Here is a 15,057-nt window from a genome sequence, read left to right on the forward strand (position 1 = left end):
TGTGACACAAGACCTGATCCAGGCCTTTCTTATTCTTTCAGGCCAAGCTCCCATTGATAACAATAGGAATTTGACCTGTGTAAGGAAGTCAGGATTAGGCCCATTATATCTAACAAATAGCTCAGCAGAGAAAATTGAAGTCAGTGAGATCAACAAGTGCAGCTGAGGGTAAAATTTGGGAGTGTTATGTACCGAAAGACTCTCAGCCATTATGTGCATGTGAAAGAATGGTTATGTCTGTGTAAGAAAAAGGTCAAAATTCTCGTCTCAGATTGACTGGATTGTACTCAATTGTGGTGTTATGTTTTTTCTACATATGTGGAACTCCAGCTGACACAAAAAACAGCCTTTATGGTTCACCTTTCAGTTAAATATATAATATACATTTTTTTAAAAAGGGATTTATAATTGGAGTGCTGAAAACTGTTAACTATACCCCCTTGGCATGGATGCTGTAATATACTTGTGATCTGTTATTGAGGTTCTCCATATTTCAGGAAGGTTTAGAAACAATGCAGACTTTGGAAACTAACCCCACAAAGCCATACAACTGTTTTTGTTGTTGTTGTTTTTTTTTAAGAAGACTGAAATCAGTCTGCACACTTAGTTGAAGAGCTACTTCTCACTATCTGAAACTTTGGTAATCAGTTCCGATCACCATCAGGGGATACATTAATGGGCAGCAGCTGTGGAAAGCTATTCAAGTTAGCTTCCCCAACCAAGCTGTTTGGGTTACGTATGGGGGGAGGAGGGAAAGAGAGAGAGAGAGAATTACATTAAGGGCACACAGGTTTTTTGGACCAGACCTTGTAGTATGTCATTCTAAAGCTCATGGTATTTTGCATAGGTTAAAATATTAGGCAATGTTCCTGTGAGTGAGAGACTTGTCTTGTATTTTTTTTCCCTATGTGTGCAAATTGTGAATCAAATTCTGTACTATAAAAAAACAAAATTTTAAATAACTTACCATGAAGCATTCTCCTGGCTTTGGGGCATCCTTTTTGAAAATGTGCACTCTAGGCTCAGATCTGTTGTTCCTTCTAAGGATTTATTAATGTTTTGTTTATGTTCTTTGTTTAGCATTTGCATTATTGTCTAGCACAAGTCTTGTTTTTGTGTCATTGCTTGCCTATGAACTTCCCCCTGCCCCCATTAATAATAATGGTTACAGTCCTTATCTGTGGATTGTTAGGAATCGGATCTTAGATTATCACCAGTGTTACTTTCAAATTCCATCAGTGAATATATCAACTGAAATTCACTAAAAAAAAATGCCTGGTTGACAAAGTGACATGTGGTATCTTCAAAAAGAAGAACAGGAGTACTTGTGGCACCTTAGAGACTAACAAATTTATTAGAGCATAAGCTTTCGTGGACTACAGCCCACTTCATCGGATGCATATAGAATGGAACATATATTGAGGAGATATATATACACACATACAGAGAGCATAAACAGGTGGGAGTTGTCTTACCAACTCTGAGAGGCCAATTAATTAAGAGAAAAAAAACTTTTGAAGTGATAATCAAGCTAGCCAAGTATATTCCTCAATATATGTTCCATTCTATATGCATCCGAAGAAGTGGGCTGTAGTCCACGAAAGCTTATGCTCTAATAAATTTGTTAGTCTCTAAGGTGCCACAAGTACTCCTGTTCTTCTTTTTGCGGATACAGACTAACACGGCTGTTACTCTGAAACATGTGGTATCTTGTAATCCTAATGGATAGGTTATATCAACAACACAATATCCTTCATAATTAGACAAAAAAATCCTCTGCCATTCTGTGATTAATAGTAACAGTTCTATATCGTTAGTGATGAGACCACTCATTTACCCCAATCAAAAATGTTATTAAATAGGTCATTAGTGGGAATTCCTGTCTCTTTAACAAAGAATAATAATAAAAAATACTCCTGCCACCTGTTCTCTGTTCCATTTCATTGTATTCATTCCACATGTAGTAAACCTGTATCCAACAATCAGAAATCAAGCTTTGCTTAGGGATCTGGCTTATAGCAACTAAGTGTTCTGGTTTTTGTGACAGTGTCAAAGAAACCTCCCTTGTTTCAGACCTTCAATAGTTTTGAAATATGGGTCAGCTATTTTTACTATGGCATGTCAGTTAACATTTATCAAAGACAAAGATATCTTGTTGTAAAAGACTAATATTTGTCCACTGGTCTCAGCTAGAGAAACATTCTGTGAAGCATGTTACCAAATAGCCCTTAAATAGTCAAAAGCTAACATTTATTTCTGCAGAGTGTCAGAACCTCAGAAAGCAGCAAAAATACAGGTGGAGGGGACTGGATGGCTCAAAGGATTGCAAGTAGGCTGTAAAGCCCTTTATATCTGGAATAACCATTTGTATCCCACCCAGATTTTCATTGACCTGACAACCTTGACAGTGATCTGATGGTAGTGGCCATTTGTTGGCATATTCAAGATAAGTTTGGTGATATCAGGTTAGTTCATGATGGATAAAAGAGCCCACACGTGGAAAACCACCATGACAATGTTCACCACAAATCTGAGGTTGGCCCGGTGAGGTCAAAGGTATGGTAAGTTAGCACTGCAACCGGGTTTGTATGGAGAAGGCCCTCTTTCACCAGAACATAAAGTTCAATACAGTCAATAGAAAAATTTGCAGGGACCACATAGAGCCCATATAGAGGTCTCCAGTGTTTTCAGTTGAGCTCCTAAGTGTGTGTACACACACACACACACACGCACAAAAAGAGAGAGTTATGTTAAGAGCTAAATACTCCTGGTCTCTTACACATGGGAAGTCCTGATGAAGTGAAAGGCAGGCAGGATTTGGTCCTAAATATTCTAACTTCAAAGTTATCTAAAAATGTATATATAGTCCCTTTTATATGCCCGGACATGAAGCTTGCCCAATGGTCATAAATTCAAAGAAATTAGAAATGGGAAATACTACTAGGTCATTCAGTCTGTCTCCTTGCCTTCAATACTTTGTGGGGTTTAGTTTTAAATGTCCCTAAGCAATGAGGCTTCCATCACTTCCAACATGTGGTCTGACTGATATAACTGACTTTAAGCATCGTCCTCTATGGAAATGCCCAGCAGCCCAGACAGACACTGGGCTGAGAAGGTACTTGCAGAGTTTTCCCCAAAGCATTCTGGATTTCCCCTCCCCATATACATCCCATCCTCCATGGGAACACGCAGTGCTTATTATTAACAGGTCAACTTTTAATGAGGGTTCCCTCCAGGTGGTATCTGAGACGCTATTATACTTCCATAAAAATGTTATCTATTGTTAGGAAATATTTCAGTCTCTCAGATACAGCTGGTTGGTAACAGTTGACTTTTTAATGGTAACGGCTGACCTTTGAAATACTGTATGGGTTTAGCATAATAATTTTTGCTAGCTGAAATCATTTGTCCCTTTAAATCTGTAGTTGAAAACTTTGCACCTTTGAGGGATGCATTGGCAAATTGCCTGGAGCCTGAGGGACACACATACTTTGCATATAAATGTACATAAAATGTATCAAAAGATAAATTCACACAAGCCTAACAGTAGCTTGCACTTGCATCTTCATTGAGGGTCAAATGGAAATTGCTTGTTTGCAATCCCCAGAAATAAAGGCCAGCAGTTGATCAGCTTTGTCATTGCCATGTATTTACAGGGAGAGGGCACCCAAAGGCCATATTCTAAGACTTTTTGATGGCTATGGTTGGCTCTTAAGCTGTGTTTTCTTTAACCTTCTTTAAACCCAAACTATGTAAAGCCTTGTTATAATGTTACTTTAAACATAATCTGTAGAAGAGCATGCTCGTTTTTAAATGTCTAGTTATTGGTGCTATTTTCATCCTTTTGATGGTATCTTTAAATTTATTAAATGCTATAATAAGTAATCATCAAGGGGCATCAGAAAGCCATCTAATTACAGATTCTACTAGCATGTTGCAGTGGACCATAGATAAGCATTGTGGTTAATTTACACTCTCTTTGCTTTTCTCCCCTCTGTAATGGTTCACAAAATATAAGATATATTCTGCACGTGATAGTGTGCACAGGAAGAAATCTCTGTTCCTTTTAGGTCAAACAAATCTTGTGAGTCCTGGTAATGTTTTGATAGGATTTTAATATTTGCCTAAGATGCAATACTAGAAGCACACCCACTTAGCTGGAGCTACAAGAGTAAGATTTAGAACAGGTGATATAATCTAACTTGACAAACTAGTTAAATATTGACAAGAAGCGGAAGAGCAGCAGCACTCAGGCTGAAGGAGAAAAGTAAGGTCTGGCATTTGTGATTCAACATATCCAGGATTTTTCAGACCAAAATGAACAGCTGGAGTGGTCCTAATGATTCACCTGGGTATAGTCTTCTGCATAGTTTACCTTTTCTTCAGTTGTTAAAGGTAGGTCTGTTTGCTCAGAAGAAATTATTCTTGTTGGTACAGCACATTAGCAGTGAATTGTGCAGATGCCTCGAAGCTGGTTTAACTTCAGGGAGATATTTTTATTGTTGATTGCGCAGTTACATACAGGCTTATGCTGTTCAAAATTTAATGAATGAAAAATAAGCAAAGTCCTTTAGTGACACAAAAAATTGCATGTTTTATAGGCTGTAAATTGACCTTTTGCGATGATGATTTTGTGTATTCATTTAAAAACGTTAATCTTGTTGATAGCATTTACCATAAGACTGCATCTAAAAAGGGCTATTTACTAATGGAGAGACATGTATGTCAAGAGTATTATGAGATTATTATTTCATTTAAAATAATGCACAGAGGTAGTCAAAGGATATAGTGTGTTGCTTTTTTTAAAAAATGGTGTGGTATTCTATTATTGCACCAAATCCTTTTATAAGCTGGCAGGCTAGGTAGAGAAGCTGTCCCAAAAGGATAACTGAAGAGCTACATAAATAAAAACTGACATATTAACTGCTTTTGCTTTTGGTAGTTCCACATTTGGAAATTATGAAACAGAAGAGACACAGGAAACTACCATGTTTGCTTTCCAGAAAAGGTGATTAAATAATGAGCAGCTGGAAAGGTACACACTACCTTTTAAAACTAAATAACAATGGCCAGTCCCCTTCCGTCTTATTCCCACAATAGTACTAAAATGGTGGTCTACAGAAAACATTCAGTCTGCTGGGTTATTCTTCATAAATCGTTTTTTAAAAGAAAAAGGAGAAATAAAAAAGAATAGTACCAAGAAAATAGAGTGAGCAATAAAACCCTCATAGTTATTTTAACAGGAGTATAGCCTGGGAAGCATCCTTTTAAAATATGATGTTCATATAATGCATTGTTGGTTATGTGTTCCTTTACAGAAAGCACTGTGTTGTATAATTCCAATGTGTCATATGGCCTATACATACTATGCACTTCTCGGAAAATATTCTTTGATGTATGAAGCCTTATTGAAATATGGAAACATGAATGTAAAGCTCATGGACAGTAGCTTGTTGGCTCATTTGCGAAAGCTTTATAGAGAATTGTGAAATGCATATTAAATTTGATGTCTCTATGTTTTAAAGCCAGCAGACTCCCTGAGTCCTTTTTGGCTAACAATCCTCCTTTATAGAATGTGATACTCTTAGTTGTTTAGAGGTAACTTTTTTTTAATCACTTGTAGGGTTACCATATCTATTAAATAAAAAAAGAGGACCCTCCACGGGCCATGGCCCCGCCCATTTCCCCACCCCAGCCCCGCCCCAACTCCGCCCCTTCCCCGCCCCCTCCTCCCTTCCACTCCCAGCCACGGGGAAAGGGCTGCCCGAGCGCTACCGGCTTCACGGTTTGCCAGGCAGCCCCCAGACCCTGCGCCCCCAGCCAGTGCTTCCCGAGCACAGCTGGAGCCCGGGAAGGGAAGCGCCCAGCCAGGGGCGCAGGGTCTGGAGGCTGCCTGGCAAACCGTGAAGCCGGTAGCGCTCGGGCTTCGGGCAGCCCCCTTGCCTCTGGACCCTGCGCCCCCAGCCGGGCACTTCCCCTCCCGGGCTCCGGCAGCGCAGGGTCCGGAGGCATGGGGGCTGCCCGAAGCCGGTAGCGCTCGGGCAGCCCGGCTCTTAAACAGAGCTGAAGAGTCAGGGGAGGAGCAGAGCCGCCATTTCCCCGGACATGTTCGGCTTTTTGGCAATTCCCCCCGGACAGGGGTTTGAGTGAAGAAAAGCCGGACATGTCTGGGAAAAAGAGGATGTATGGTAAGCCTAATCACTTGGAACATTGTTCATTCTGGCTGAGATCTGGGAACGTTTTATGCAGGGCCAACCCTAAAGTTCTTAGTTCTTGCTCAGGCAATTTTCTCATCAAAATCACTTGTGTTTTTTCAGTAAGGACTGAATAAGACTCAGGATTTTGCCCACAATAATTCCCCTAAGGTGTGCAATGTATGATAATAAAACCATATATGGTATATACTGCTTTGGTAGTGATTTGCTGTACCTTCATTTGATACAGAAGCAGCTGATAATTACCAAACCTATATTCTTGGGAAAAAATAGGTAATTTATGTGGTGTATGATATGCAAGATTCATTGGAGAATAAATAAACCAACTAGCAGAATTAAAGGGATTATTTACGAAGCTGGCTAAATATTTTTAGTTGATAATGGCATGAAGCTAGCTATGTTCCCAAATTACAGTCTTGCTGTAGGCTAGCTTGATTACCTTACTCTTATGATTAGTTTTAGATCTTGGAAATGTACATCACTAAGAACACAACATACTGAGTTTTTTGTTTGTTTTGGGAAGGCGTTTGTAAATTCCTTTAAAAGTGTTCTTGGTGTTATGAAACATGTTCTAATTAAACCAGTATCACTTGGTGAATAATGAAAAATTGTCACTAATTATTGTTTGGACCCTTCCTGGAATTTATCCATGTGCAGAATTTGATGGGTATGATTCATCACTGTGACTCCAGTTTCATGCTGATGAAACTCCATTTATATCAATGGAGTTACACCAGCTTAAAAGAAAGTTACAGACAGTTGAATCAGGCCCTCTTGGTCCCGTGGGAATTCTGCACAAGGAAAGGCTGCAAGATTGGACATACAATTTAGGAAAGGAAATATGAGGGCAGGGATCCAGTGCAATAAAAGGAAATTAGGTTAGCTAGCACGCACATCATCGTATATGGTAGGGAAGGGAATTGTATCTGTTACACTGAAAAATCTGTGATGCAATTCACGCTCGCCATACAAAACCCACAGCAAAGAACTACTAAGTATATAAAATCCTATTTACAAAGTGGGAATCATCTCAAGGTATCTTATAATGAGAAAAAGCAAAGTTGTAAACTTAGCCCAAGCTACATTAGAGAGAGGATTTTAATTTTACTGGTGAGAAGACCTGTAGTTTTCTGCTGTGCCTAAAGAAAAGATTTCGAGAAGACAGTATGAAAATCTTAGTCAAACCATTGCATATCAAGGGGAATCTAAAGACGATTTCATGCTAATTGAGTTGTAAAAATTCTGTTCAAAATTAAGTCTCAGATTGAATTTGATCCTTCTGGGCCAAATGTCCACTGGGTCCTGTCCACACTTTAAATGAAGTTAATGATAATGGCCCATATGCTCCCACTTTGTGTGATGCTGATGCAGAGGGCAATAAAACTATGGAGATCACACTTAAGAACGTTAATAAGGGCAATGACTTTGTGGAACAACACACAGGCTATATCTGCTCTCCCAGTTTTTCGTTTGGATGTCACTTTCCCTTGTGCAGAAGCTTCCTGTGGGTCAAGCCAGGGAAAGAAATTTTGAAATATCCTCAGGTTCCCACCTCTAAACTTCTGGAGGGAGGGGCGTTCCACAGAAAATCTGCAGATGCAGGCTGAAGTGCTCTGAGACTCCCTATTGCTAGGGTCCCAGGGCAGAGTGAGACAGTTAATGGTCGTACAGCTGCTAAACTCTTCTACTAGTGCTGAGGAGTGAGGTACTGGTAGAATACTGACATAGAGAGATAGGGCCTCTAGTGTGTATTCTTGTGCAACTAAGCCCTATCCACATTTTTGAGTCCTTGAGGCCCACTTGCACTGCAGTTTCCCCAGCCCAGCCTATGAGCAGAAGTTGTGATGAATCTGTGGGAGAGATTGTTTCTCTTCCCAGTAGAACCCAACCCAGGGATGTAACATATCCAGCATAACACAGGAGCACCACACAACAGCTGAAATATACTGTGATCAGATGAAAATGCAGGGGGAATTGTACATAGATCTTGGCCTATAATAATGACTTAGGTTGGAATTTGGCCAGGAGACCAGATTTAACCAAATGCTTACATATTTTTATTCATCGCAGTGGATGATTTGTGGTGTCAGCTTTACTTCTCATCTAAAGACAGCATCTTCTTATTTAAAGACAGCATGATGCCCCTTAACACCACAGTAGCTCCTTATTTCATGACTAACTCAGAAGGAAAGACTGGTATCTACTGATTCACAAATACCACTTTCTATGGCACCTATTTTCCCTGGAGTTCTCCCACACAAATACTGTCCAATCCTATTAGATACAAGACGAAAATAGAACATCAAATCCAAACTCCCTTGGAAAATGCAGGATTAGGATTTGAATCCCTGAATCTAAAACTAGAAAGAGTCAAAAATCTCACAAGAACACTGCTAGCATGACATTGGCCAAAACCAAGCAGAGACATCAAGAGACATGTATCCTTTGGGGCTGAAAACTTGCAGTAGCAGCCTTGTAAGATTTTGGTGCCACCTGTATCTGAAAGCTATCCCTAGTTTGGCTTTGAACCTGAACACTATCCTAAATCTAATCCAGATCCCAAGATTGCCTCCTTCATCCCATCTTCATTCTTAGTCCTCTTTCGCTACTAAATTCTGAGCGGATCACTATCCTTTTGACACCTTTATGGACATATCTGTTTGAAGTGTCGCCCTGCTGTGCAGGGTCATGGTAAGCAGGAGTTTAAAGGAAATTACCATTTGTTGTTCACAAATCATTTGGTGCTAAATTATATAAAACCTCTGTCTATCCAGTGTAACCTTGTATAGGCTACTGTGGAACACAATCGTCCAGCGCTTTTATTGCATTTGGCCCTGAAGTTGTAAAACAAAATAAATTAAACGGAATTGAATCAGTCCTTCTGTTTGCTTCACTCTAGTCACAGAAAATATTTGCTTACATAGGCACATTAAATATTTTGAACAAACAAAGAAATATATTTAATATACATCTCTGAAACTGGTAAGGAAGCATTGTGGTTCAGTGGGAACAATAACTTTAAATAATCAAATTTAAAATAATTTATTTTCTAGTCACTTGTCACGGAGTATCATATTCCTGTTCCTTTCTGTAGTCCTGAAAACCCTGGAGCTATTCCATCTGATTTATCTAAACCAAATGTTTGTCAGAGAAGTAGAGTTTTTCAAAATTAAAAGATGTTCCTTTTTGAGTCTGGTTTTGTTTAACTTTGGAAACGGAAGCTTGTGTTGAACAGTGTTTTACTTCATGATTAAATGGATGAAAAGTACAGTTTGCAATATAAAGCAGAGCTGGTAACTTTGGGCTTTTTGGGCACGGGTTTGATAAAAGCACACAAAAGCATCCCTGGTGATTATTTTCAAGTTTTTGTCATAAACACCAGGCCAAATTAGAACACTTAAAATGTTATAAAAACTGATTTTGGGGCCAAATCCACAAAGATGACTTGAAAAATGATTGACTGTTAACCATTCAGCAAACCAGGCAAAATAACAGAATTAAATTTTGCCCAAGTGCAAGAAGTTTCACCCATCTCACATCAGTGTGTTACAGAAAAGTAGTGTTGGCAATTTTGGATCAAATTGTGTGTTTCTTAATCCAGTAAAATTCCCATAAAAATCAATGAGAATTTTGCTGAATAAAGAACCACAGAATTTGGCCCTTTTGTCATTAATAGTGTGCTATTCTCATACAGATTAGAACTAGTTTCCTCTCAATGCACACATATTAATGTTCTGCATTCTGTCATTGGAATACAATTGTCAGGACTGAGATCCCCACTTTGAACTTTAGGGTACAAATGTAGGGGCCTGCATAAAAACTTCTAAGCTTAATTACCAGCTTAGCTCTGGTTCGGCTGCCACCATTTTCAATGGATTCCCTCCCTGGGAAACCTTGAAAAACCTTCACCAAATCCCTGGTGAAAACAAATCCAACCCCTTGGATTTAAAACAAGGGGAAATTAACCATTCCCCTCCTTCCTCCCACCAACTTCTGGTGAATCAAGATCCAAAACCCCTTTGGATCTAAAACAAGGAAAAAATCAATCAGGTTCTTAAAAAGAAGGTTTTTAATTAAAGAAAAAGGTAAAAATCATCTCTGTAAAATCAGTATGGAAATCAACCTTACAGGGTAATCAAACTTAAAGAGCTTAGAGGACTCCCCTCTAGTCTCAGGTTCAAAGTACAGCAAACAAAGAGAAACACTCTAGTAAAAGGTACATTTACAAGTTGAGAAAACAAAGGAAAACTAACACGCCTTGCCTGGCTATTTACTTACAAGTTTGAAATAGGAGAGGCTTGTTTAGAAAGATGTGGAGAACCTGGATTGATGTCTGGTCCCTCTCATTCCCGGAGAACGAACACACTCCCAAACAAAGAACACAAACAAAAGCCTTCCCCCCCCAAGATTTGAAAGTATCTTGTCCCCTTATTGGTCCTTTAGGTCAGATGCCAGCCAGGTTACCTGAGCTTCTTAACCCTTTACAGGGAAAAGGATTTTGGAGTCTCTGGCCAGGAGGGATTTATAGTACTGTACACAGGACAGCTATTACCCTTCCCTTTATAGTTATGACACGCCCCCCAAATCACAGATAGTGTTGGATGTTCGGTTCCACACTGGCTGTGATTTCTTCCTGGAGTTCTAGGAGAAAACAGAGTTAATAAGACACATGTACCTTTAGACATACTACTGATTATATAAAAACTAACAATATGTTTTATTTCAAAAACAATTGTTAACCAGTTAACTCTGGGAAACTTTCCCGGGAGAGTGCATCAGCCACTTTGTTAGAAGCTTCCGAAATGTGTTGTATTTCAAAATCAAAATTTTGGAGAGCTAAACTCCACCGAAGAAGTTTTTTGTTATTTCCCTTGGCGGTATGAAGCCACTGTAGCGCAGCATGGTCTGTTTGTAGTTGGAAACGCCGTCCCCAAACATATGGGCGTAGCTTTTCCAGCGCGTACACAATGGCATAGCATTCCTTTTCGCTGATTGACCAATGGCTTTCCCTCTCAGACAGTTTCTTACTGAGAAATACGACAGGATGGAATTCTTGATCCGGTCCTTCCTGCATTAAAACTGCTCCCACGCCTCGCTCGGACGCATCTGTGGTTACTTGGAACGGTTTGTCAAAGTCTGGGGCCCTTAGCACAGGGTCAGACATGAGTGTTGCCTTAAGCTGGTTAAAGGCCTTTTGACACTCATCAGTTCACTGAACTGCATTTGGCTGTTTCTTTCTGGTTAGGTCTGTCAGCGGGGCGGCGATTTGGCTGTAGTGGGGTACAAATCGCCTATAATATTCAGCCAAGCCTAAGAAGGATTGGACCTGTTTCTTAGACTTTGGAACCGGCCACTTTTGGATAGCATTCACTTTGGCCTGTATGGGATTTATAGTTCCTTGACCCACCTGGTGCCCCAGGTAAGTCACTCTGTTTTGGCCTATTTGACACTTTTTAGCCTTAACAGTTAGCCCTGCCTGCTGGATGCGCTCGAAAACTTTTTCCAGGTGCTCCATGTGCTCTGCCCATGAATCAGAAAAAATGGCCACATCATCGAGGTAGGCAACTGCAGACTCTCCCAATCCCGCTAGGAGACCATCTACAAGTCTTTGGAAGGTGGCGGGTGCATTTCGCAACCCGAAAGGGAGTACATTGAATTCATACACCCCTGCCTGGGTGACGAAGGCTGACCTTTCCTTAGCGGGTTCATCTAGTGGTACTTGCCAGTACCCCTTGGTTAAGTTTAAAGTAGAGATGAATTGGGCATGTCCCAATTTCTCCAATAGCTCATCTGTGCGTGGCATTGGATAGTTGTCAGGACGAGTTACAGCATTTAGCTTACGGTAGTCCACGCAAAAGCGTATTTCCCCATCTGGTTTGGGAACTAGAACCACTGGAGATGCCCATGCACTCTTAGAGGGGCGGATTATACCCATCTGTAGCATGTCCTGGATCTCCCTTTGTATAGCAGCTTTGGCATGAGGTGACTCCCGGTAGGGTGGGGTTCTAATAGGGTGAGCATTACCTGTGTCAATGGAGTGGTATGCCCGTTCGGTCCATCCTGGAGTGGCTGAGAAAATTGGTGCAAAGCTTGTGCACAGCTCCTTGATCTGCTGTCGCTGCAGACGTCCAAGGGTCATGGAGAGGTTCACCTCTTCCACGCCACCATCCTTTTTTTCTTCGTAGTAGACACCTTCAGGCCACTTCGCGTCATCTGTTTTCTGGGCAGTAAACTGGCAAACGTTTAATTCTCTGGAATAAAAGGGCTTAAGAGAATTAACATGGTATACTTTAGGCTTTATGTTGGAGGTGGGGGAGGCTATGAGATAGTTAACAGCTCCTAGGCGCTCCTGGACCGTGAATGGTCCTTCCCACGACGCTTCCATTTTATGGGCCTGGAGCGCCTTTAAGACCATGACTTGGTCTCCTTCTTTGAAGGACCGTTCTCTGGAATGTTTATTATACCAGGCCTTTTGCTTTTCCTGAGCATCCTTTAGGTTTTCTTTAGCAAGGGCCAAAGAATGTCGGAGGGTGTTTTGTAGGTTGCTTACAAAGTCTAGAATGTTTGTTCCTGGAGAAGGCGTAAACCCCTCCCATTGCTGCTTCACCAACTGTAATGGCCCCTTAACCTCACGGCCATACACAAGTTCAATTGGTGAAAACCCTAAACTGGGATGTGGTACAGCCCTGTAGGCAAAAAGCAACTGCTGCAACACGAGGTCCCAATCATTGGAGTGTTCATTTACAAATTTACGTATCATGGCCCCCAAAGTTCCATTAAACCTCTCCACCAGGCCATTGGTTTCATGGTGGTAAGGGGTGGCAACCAAGTGATTCACCCCATGAGCTTCCCACAGGTTTTTCATGGTTCCTGCCAGGAAGTTAGTTCCCGAATCTGTAAGGATGTCGGAGGGCCAACCTACCCTGGCAAAAATGTCTGTTAATGCCTGGCACACACTTTTAGCCCTGGTGTTGCTTAAGGGTACTGCTTCTGGCCATCGGGTAGCAAAATCCATGAAAGTCAGTACGTACTGCTTTCCTCTGGGTGTCTTCTTTGGGAAAGGACCCAGAATATCCACAGCTACGCGCTGAAATGGGACCTCAATTATGGGTAGTGGCTGGAGAGGGGCTTTAACCTGGTCTTGGGGCTTTCCCACTCGTTGGCACACCTCACAAGACCGGACATAATTAGCAACGTCCTTGCCCATTCCCTCCCAGTGGAAGGACTTCCCCAACCGGTCCTTGGTTCTGTTCACCCCAGAATGGCCACTGGGATGATCATGGGCTAAGCTCAAGAGCTTTACCCGATACTTAGTGGGAACTACCAACTGTCTTTGAGGATGCCAGTCTTCCTGGTGCCCACCAGAAAGAGTCTCCTTGTATAAAAGTCCTTGTTCTACAACAAACCGGGATCGGTTAGAAGAGCTGAGAGGCGGTGGGGTGCTCCGCGCCGCCACCCAAGCTTTCTGAAGGTTGTTATCTGCTTCCTGCTCGGCCTGGAACTGTTCCCTTGATGCTGGAGACATCAGTTCCTCCTTGGATTGTGGACTGGGGCTTGGTCCCTCTGGAAGCGATGCAGGTGCTGGGGCTGTTTCCATTGACTGTGAACCGCTGTCCGCTGGTGCACTATGTGGTAACTCAGGCTCTGGCTGAGCCTCTTGGGTAGGGTTATCTGCTGCTTCTGCCAGTTCAGGCTCGCTGGTGCCCTCTGGCGTTGGAGTTGTAGACGGGTTTGCAAGGGCTGGACTCAGGGCTGGCAATGGTTTTGGTGCTGGTTGCGTTGCCAGTTCCGGTTCTGGGACTGGCTTTGGCTGGGTCTTTGGGATTGGATCCACTAAGGCTTTTGCAGTCGTTGGCAGAGGATCCAGTTCCACCACCTTTGTCTGGGTCTCCGGTAACACAGACGGGGCCCTGGTGGACGGCTCAGGAACAGGGATGGGGGTGAAAGCTTGCTTAGCCTGGCTGCGGGTGACTATTCCCACCCTCTTGGCTACCTTCACATGGTTGGCCAAATCTTCCCCCAGCAGCATGGGAATGGGATAATTGTCATAGACTGCAAAAGTCCACATTCCTGACCAGCCCTTGTACTGGACATGCAACGTGGCTGTAGGCAAGGTTACAGATTGTGACACGAAGGGTTGAATTGTCACTGTAGCCTCTGGGTTGATGAGTTTGGGGTCCACTAGGGATTGGTGGATAGTTGACACTTGAGCCCCAGTGTCCCTCCAAGCGGTAACCTTCCTTCCGCCCACTCTCAAGGTTTCCCTTCGCTCCGAGGGTATGAGAGAGGCATCTGGGTTTGGGGATCTTTGGTGTGATTGGGGTGTAATGAACTGTAATCGGTTGGGGTTCTTGGGGCAGTGAGCCTTTATATGTCCCAGTCCATTACATTTAAAACATCGCCCTGCTAAGGTATCACCGGGACGATGTTGGTTGGTGGAGACTGGTGTGGTGGGGTGAGAAGGCGTCTGGGGTTTCCCTTGAGATGTGGGTGGGGCCTTGGGTTGTCCCCGGTGGTAAGGTTTTGTTTCGGCTTGCCCCTTCTGATATTCGCTCCAACTGCTACTAGTTTTTTTCTTTTCTGCCACCTCCACCCATTGGGCTCCAATCTCCCCCGCCTCAGTTACAGTTTTGGGCTTCCTATCTAGGATGTACCTTTCTATTTCCTCAGGAACACCCTCTAAAAACTGCTCCATTTTTACTAGGGAAAGCAGATTTTCCAGAGATTTAACATTTGCTCCTGATACCCAGGCATCACAATTTTTGTCAATGTGGTAGGCATGACGGGTAAATGACACATCCGGTTTCCACTTTAGGGCTCTGAACCGCCGACGGGCATGCTC

The 15,057-nt window shown here is 42.2% G+C and overlaps 1 protein-coding gene across 1 annotated transcript in view; it reads left to right on the forward strand.

Moving 5' to 3' along the window:
* The first annotated feature begins 4,317 nt into the window (after positions 1 to 4,317).
* NCKAP5 (NCK associated protein 5) overlaps positions 4,318 to 15,057 on the forward strand; it is a 474,734-nt gene continuing 463,994 nt past the window's right edge. Inside the window, exon 1 of the mRNA XM_054043941.1 lies at positions 4,318 to 4,395. Coding sequence (XP_053899916.1) covers positions 4,318 to 4,395 — 78 coding nt within the window. The remainder of the gene's footprint in view (positions 4,396 to 15,057) is intronic.

Source organism: Malaclemys terrapin, chromosome 11 (genome assembly GCF_027887155.1).
Source record: "Malaclemys terrapin pileata isolate rMalTer1 chromosome 11, rMalTer1.hap1, whole genome shotgun sequence".
Taxonomy (NCBI): domain Eukaryota; kingdom Metazoa; phylum Chordata; order Testudines; family Emydidae; genus Malaclemys; species Malaclemys terrapin.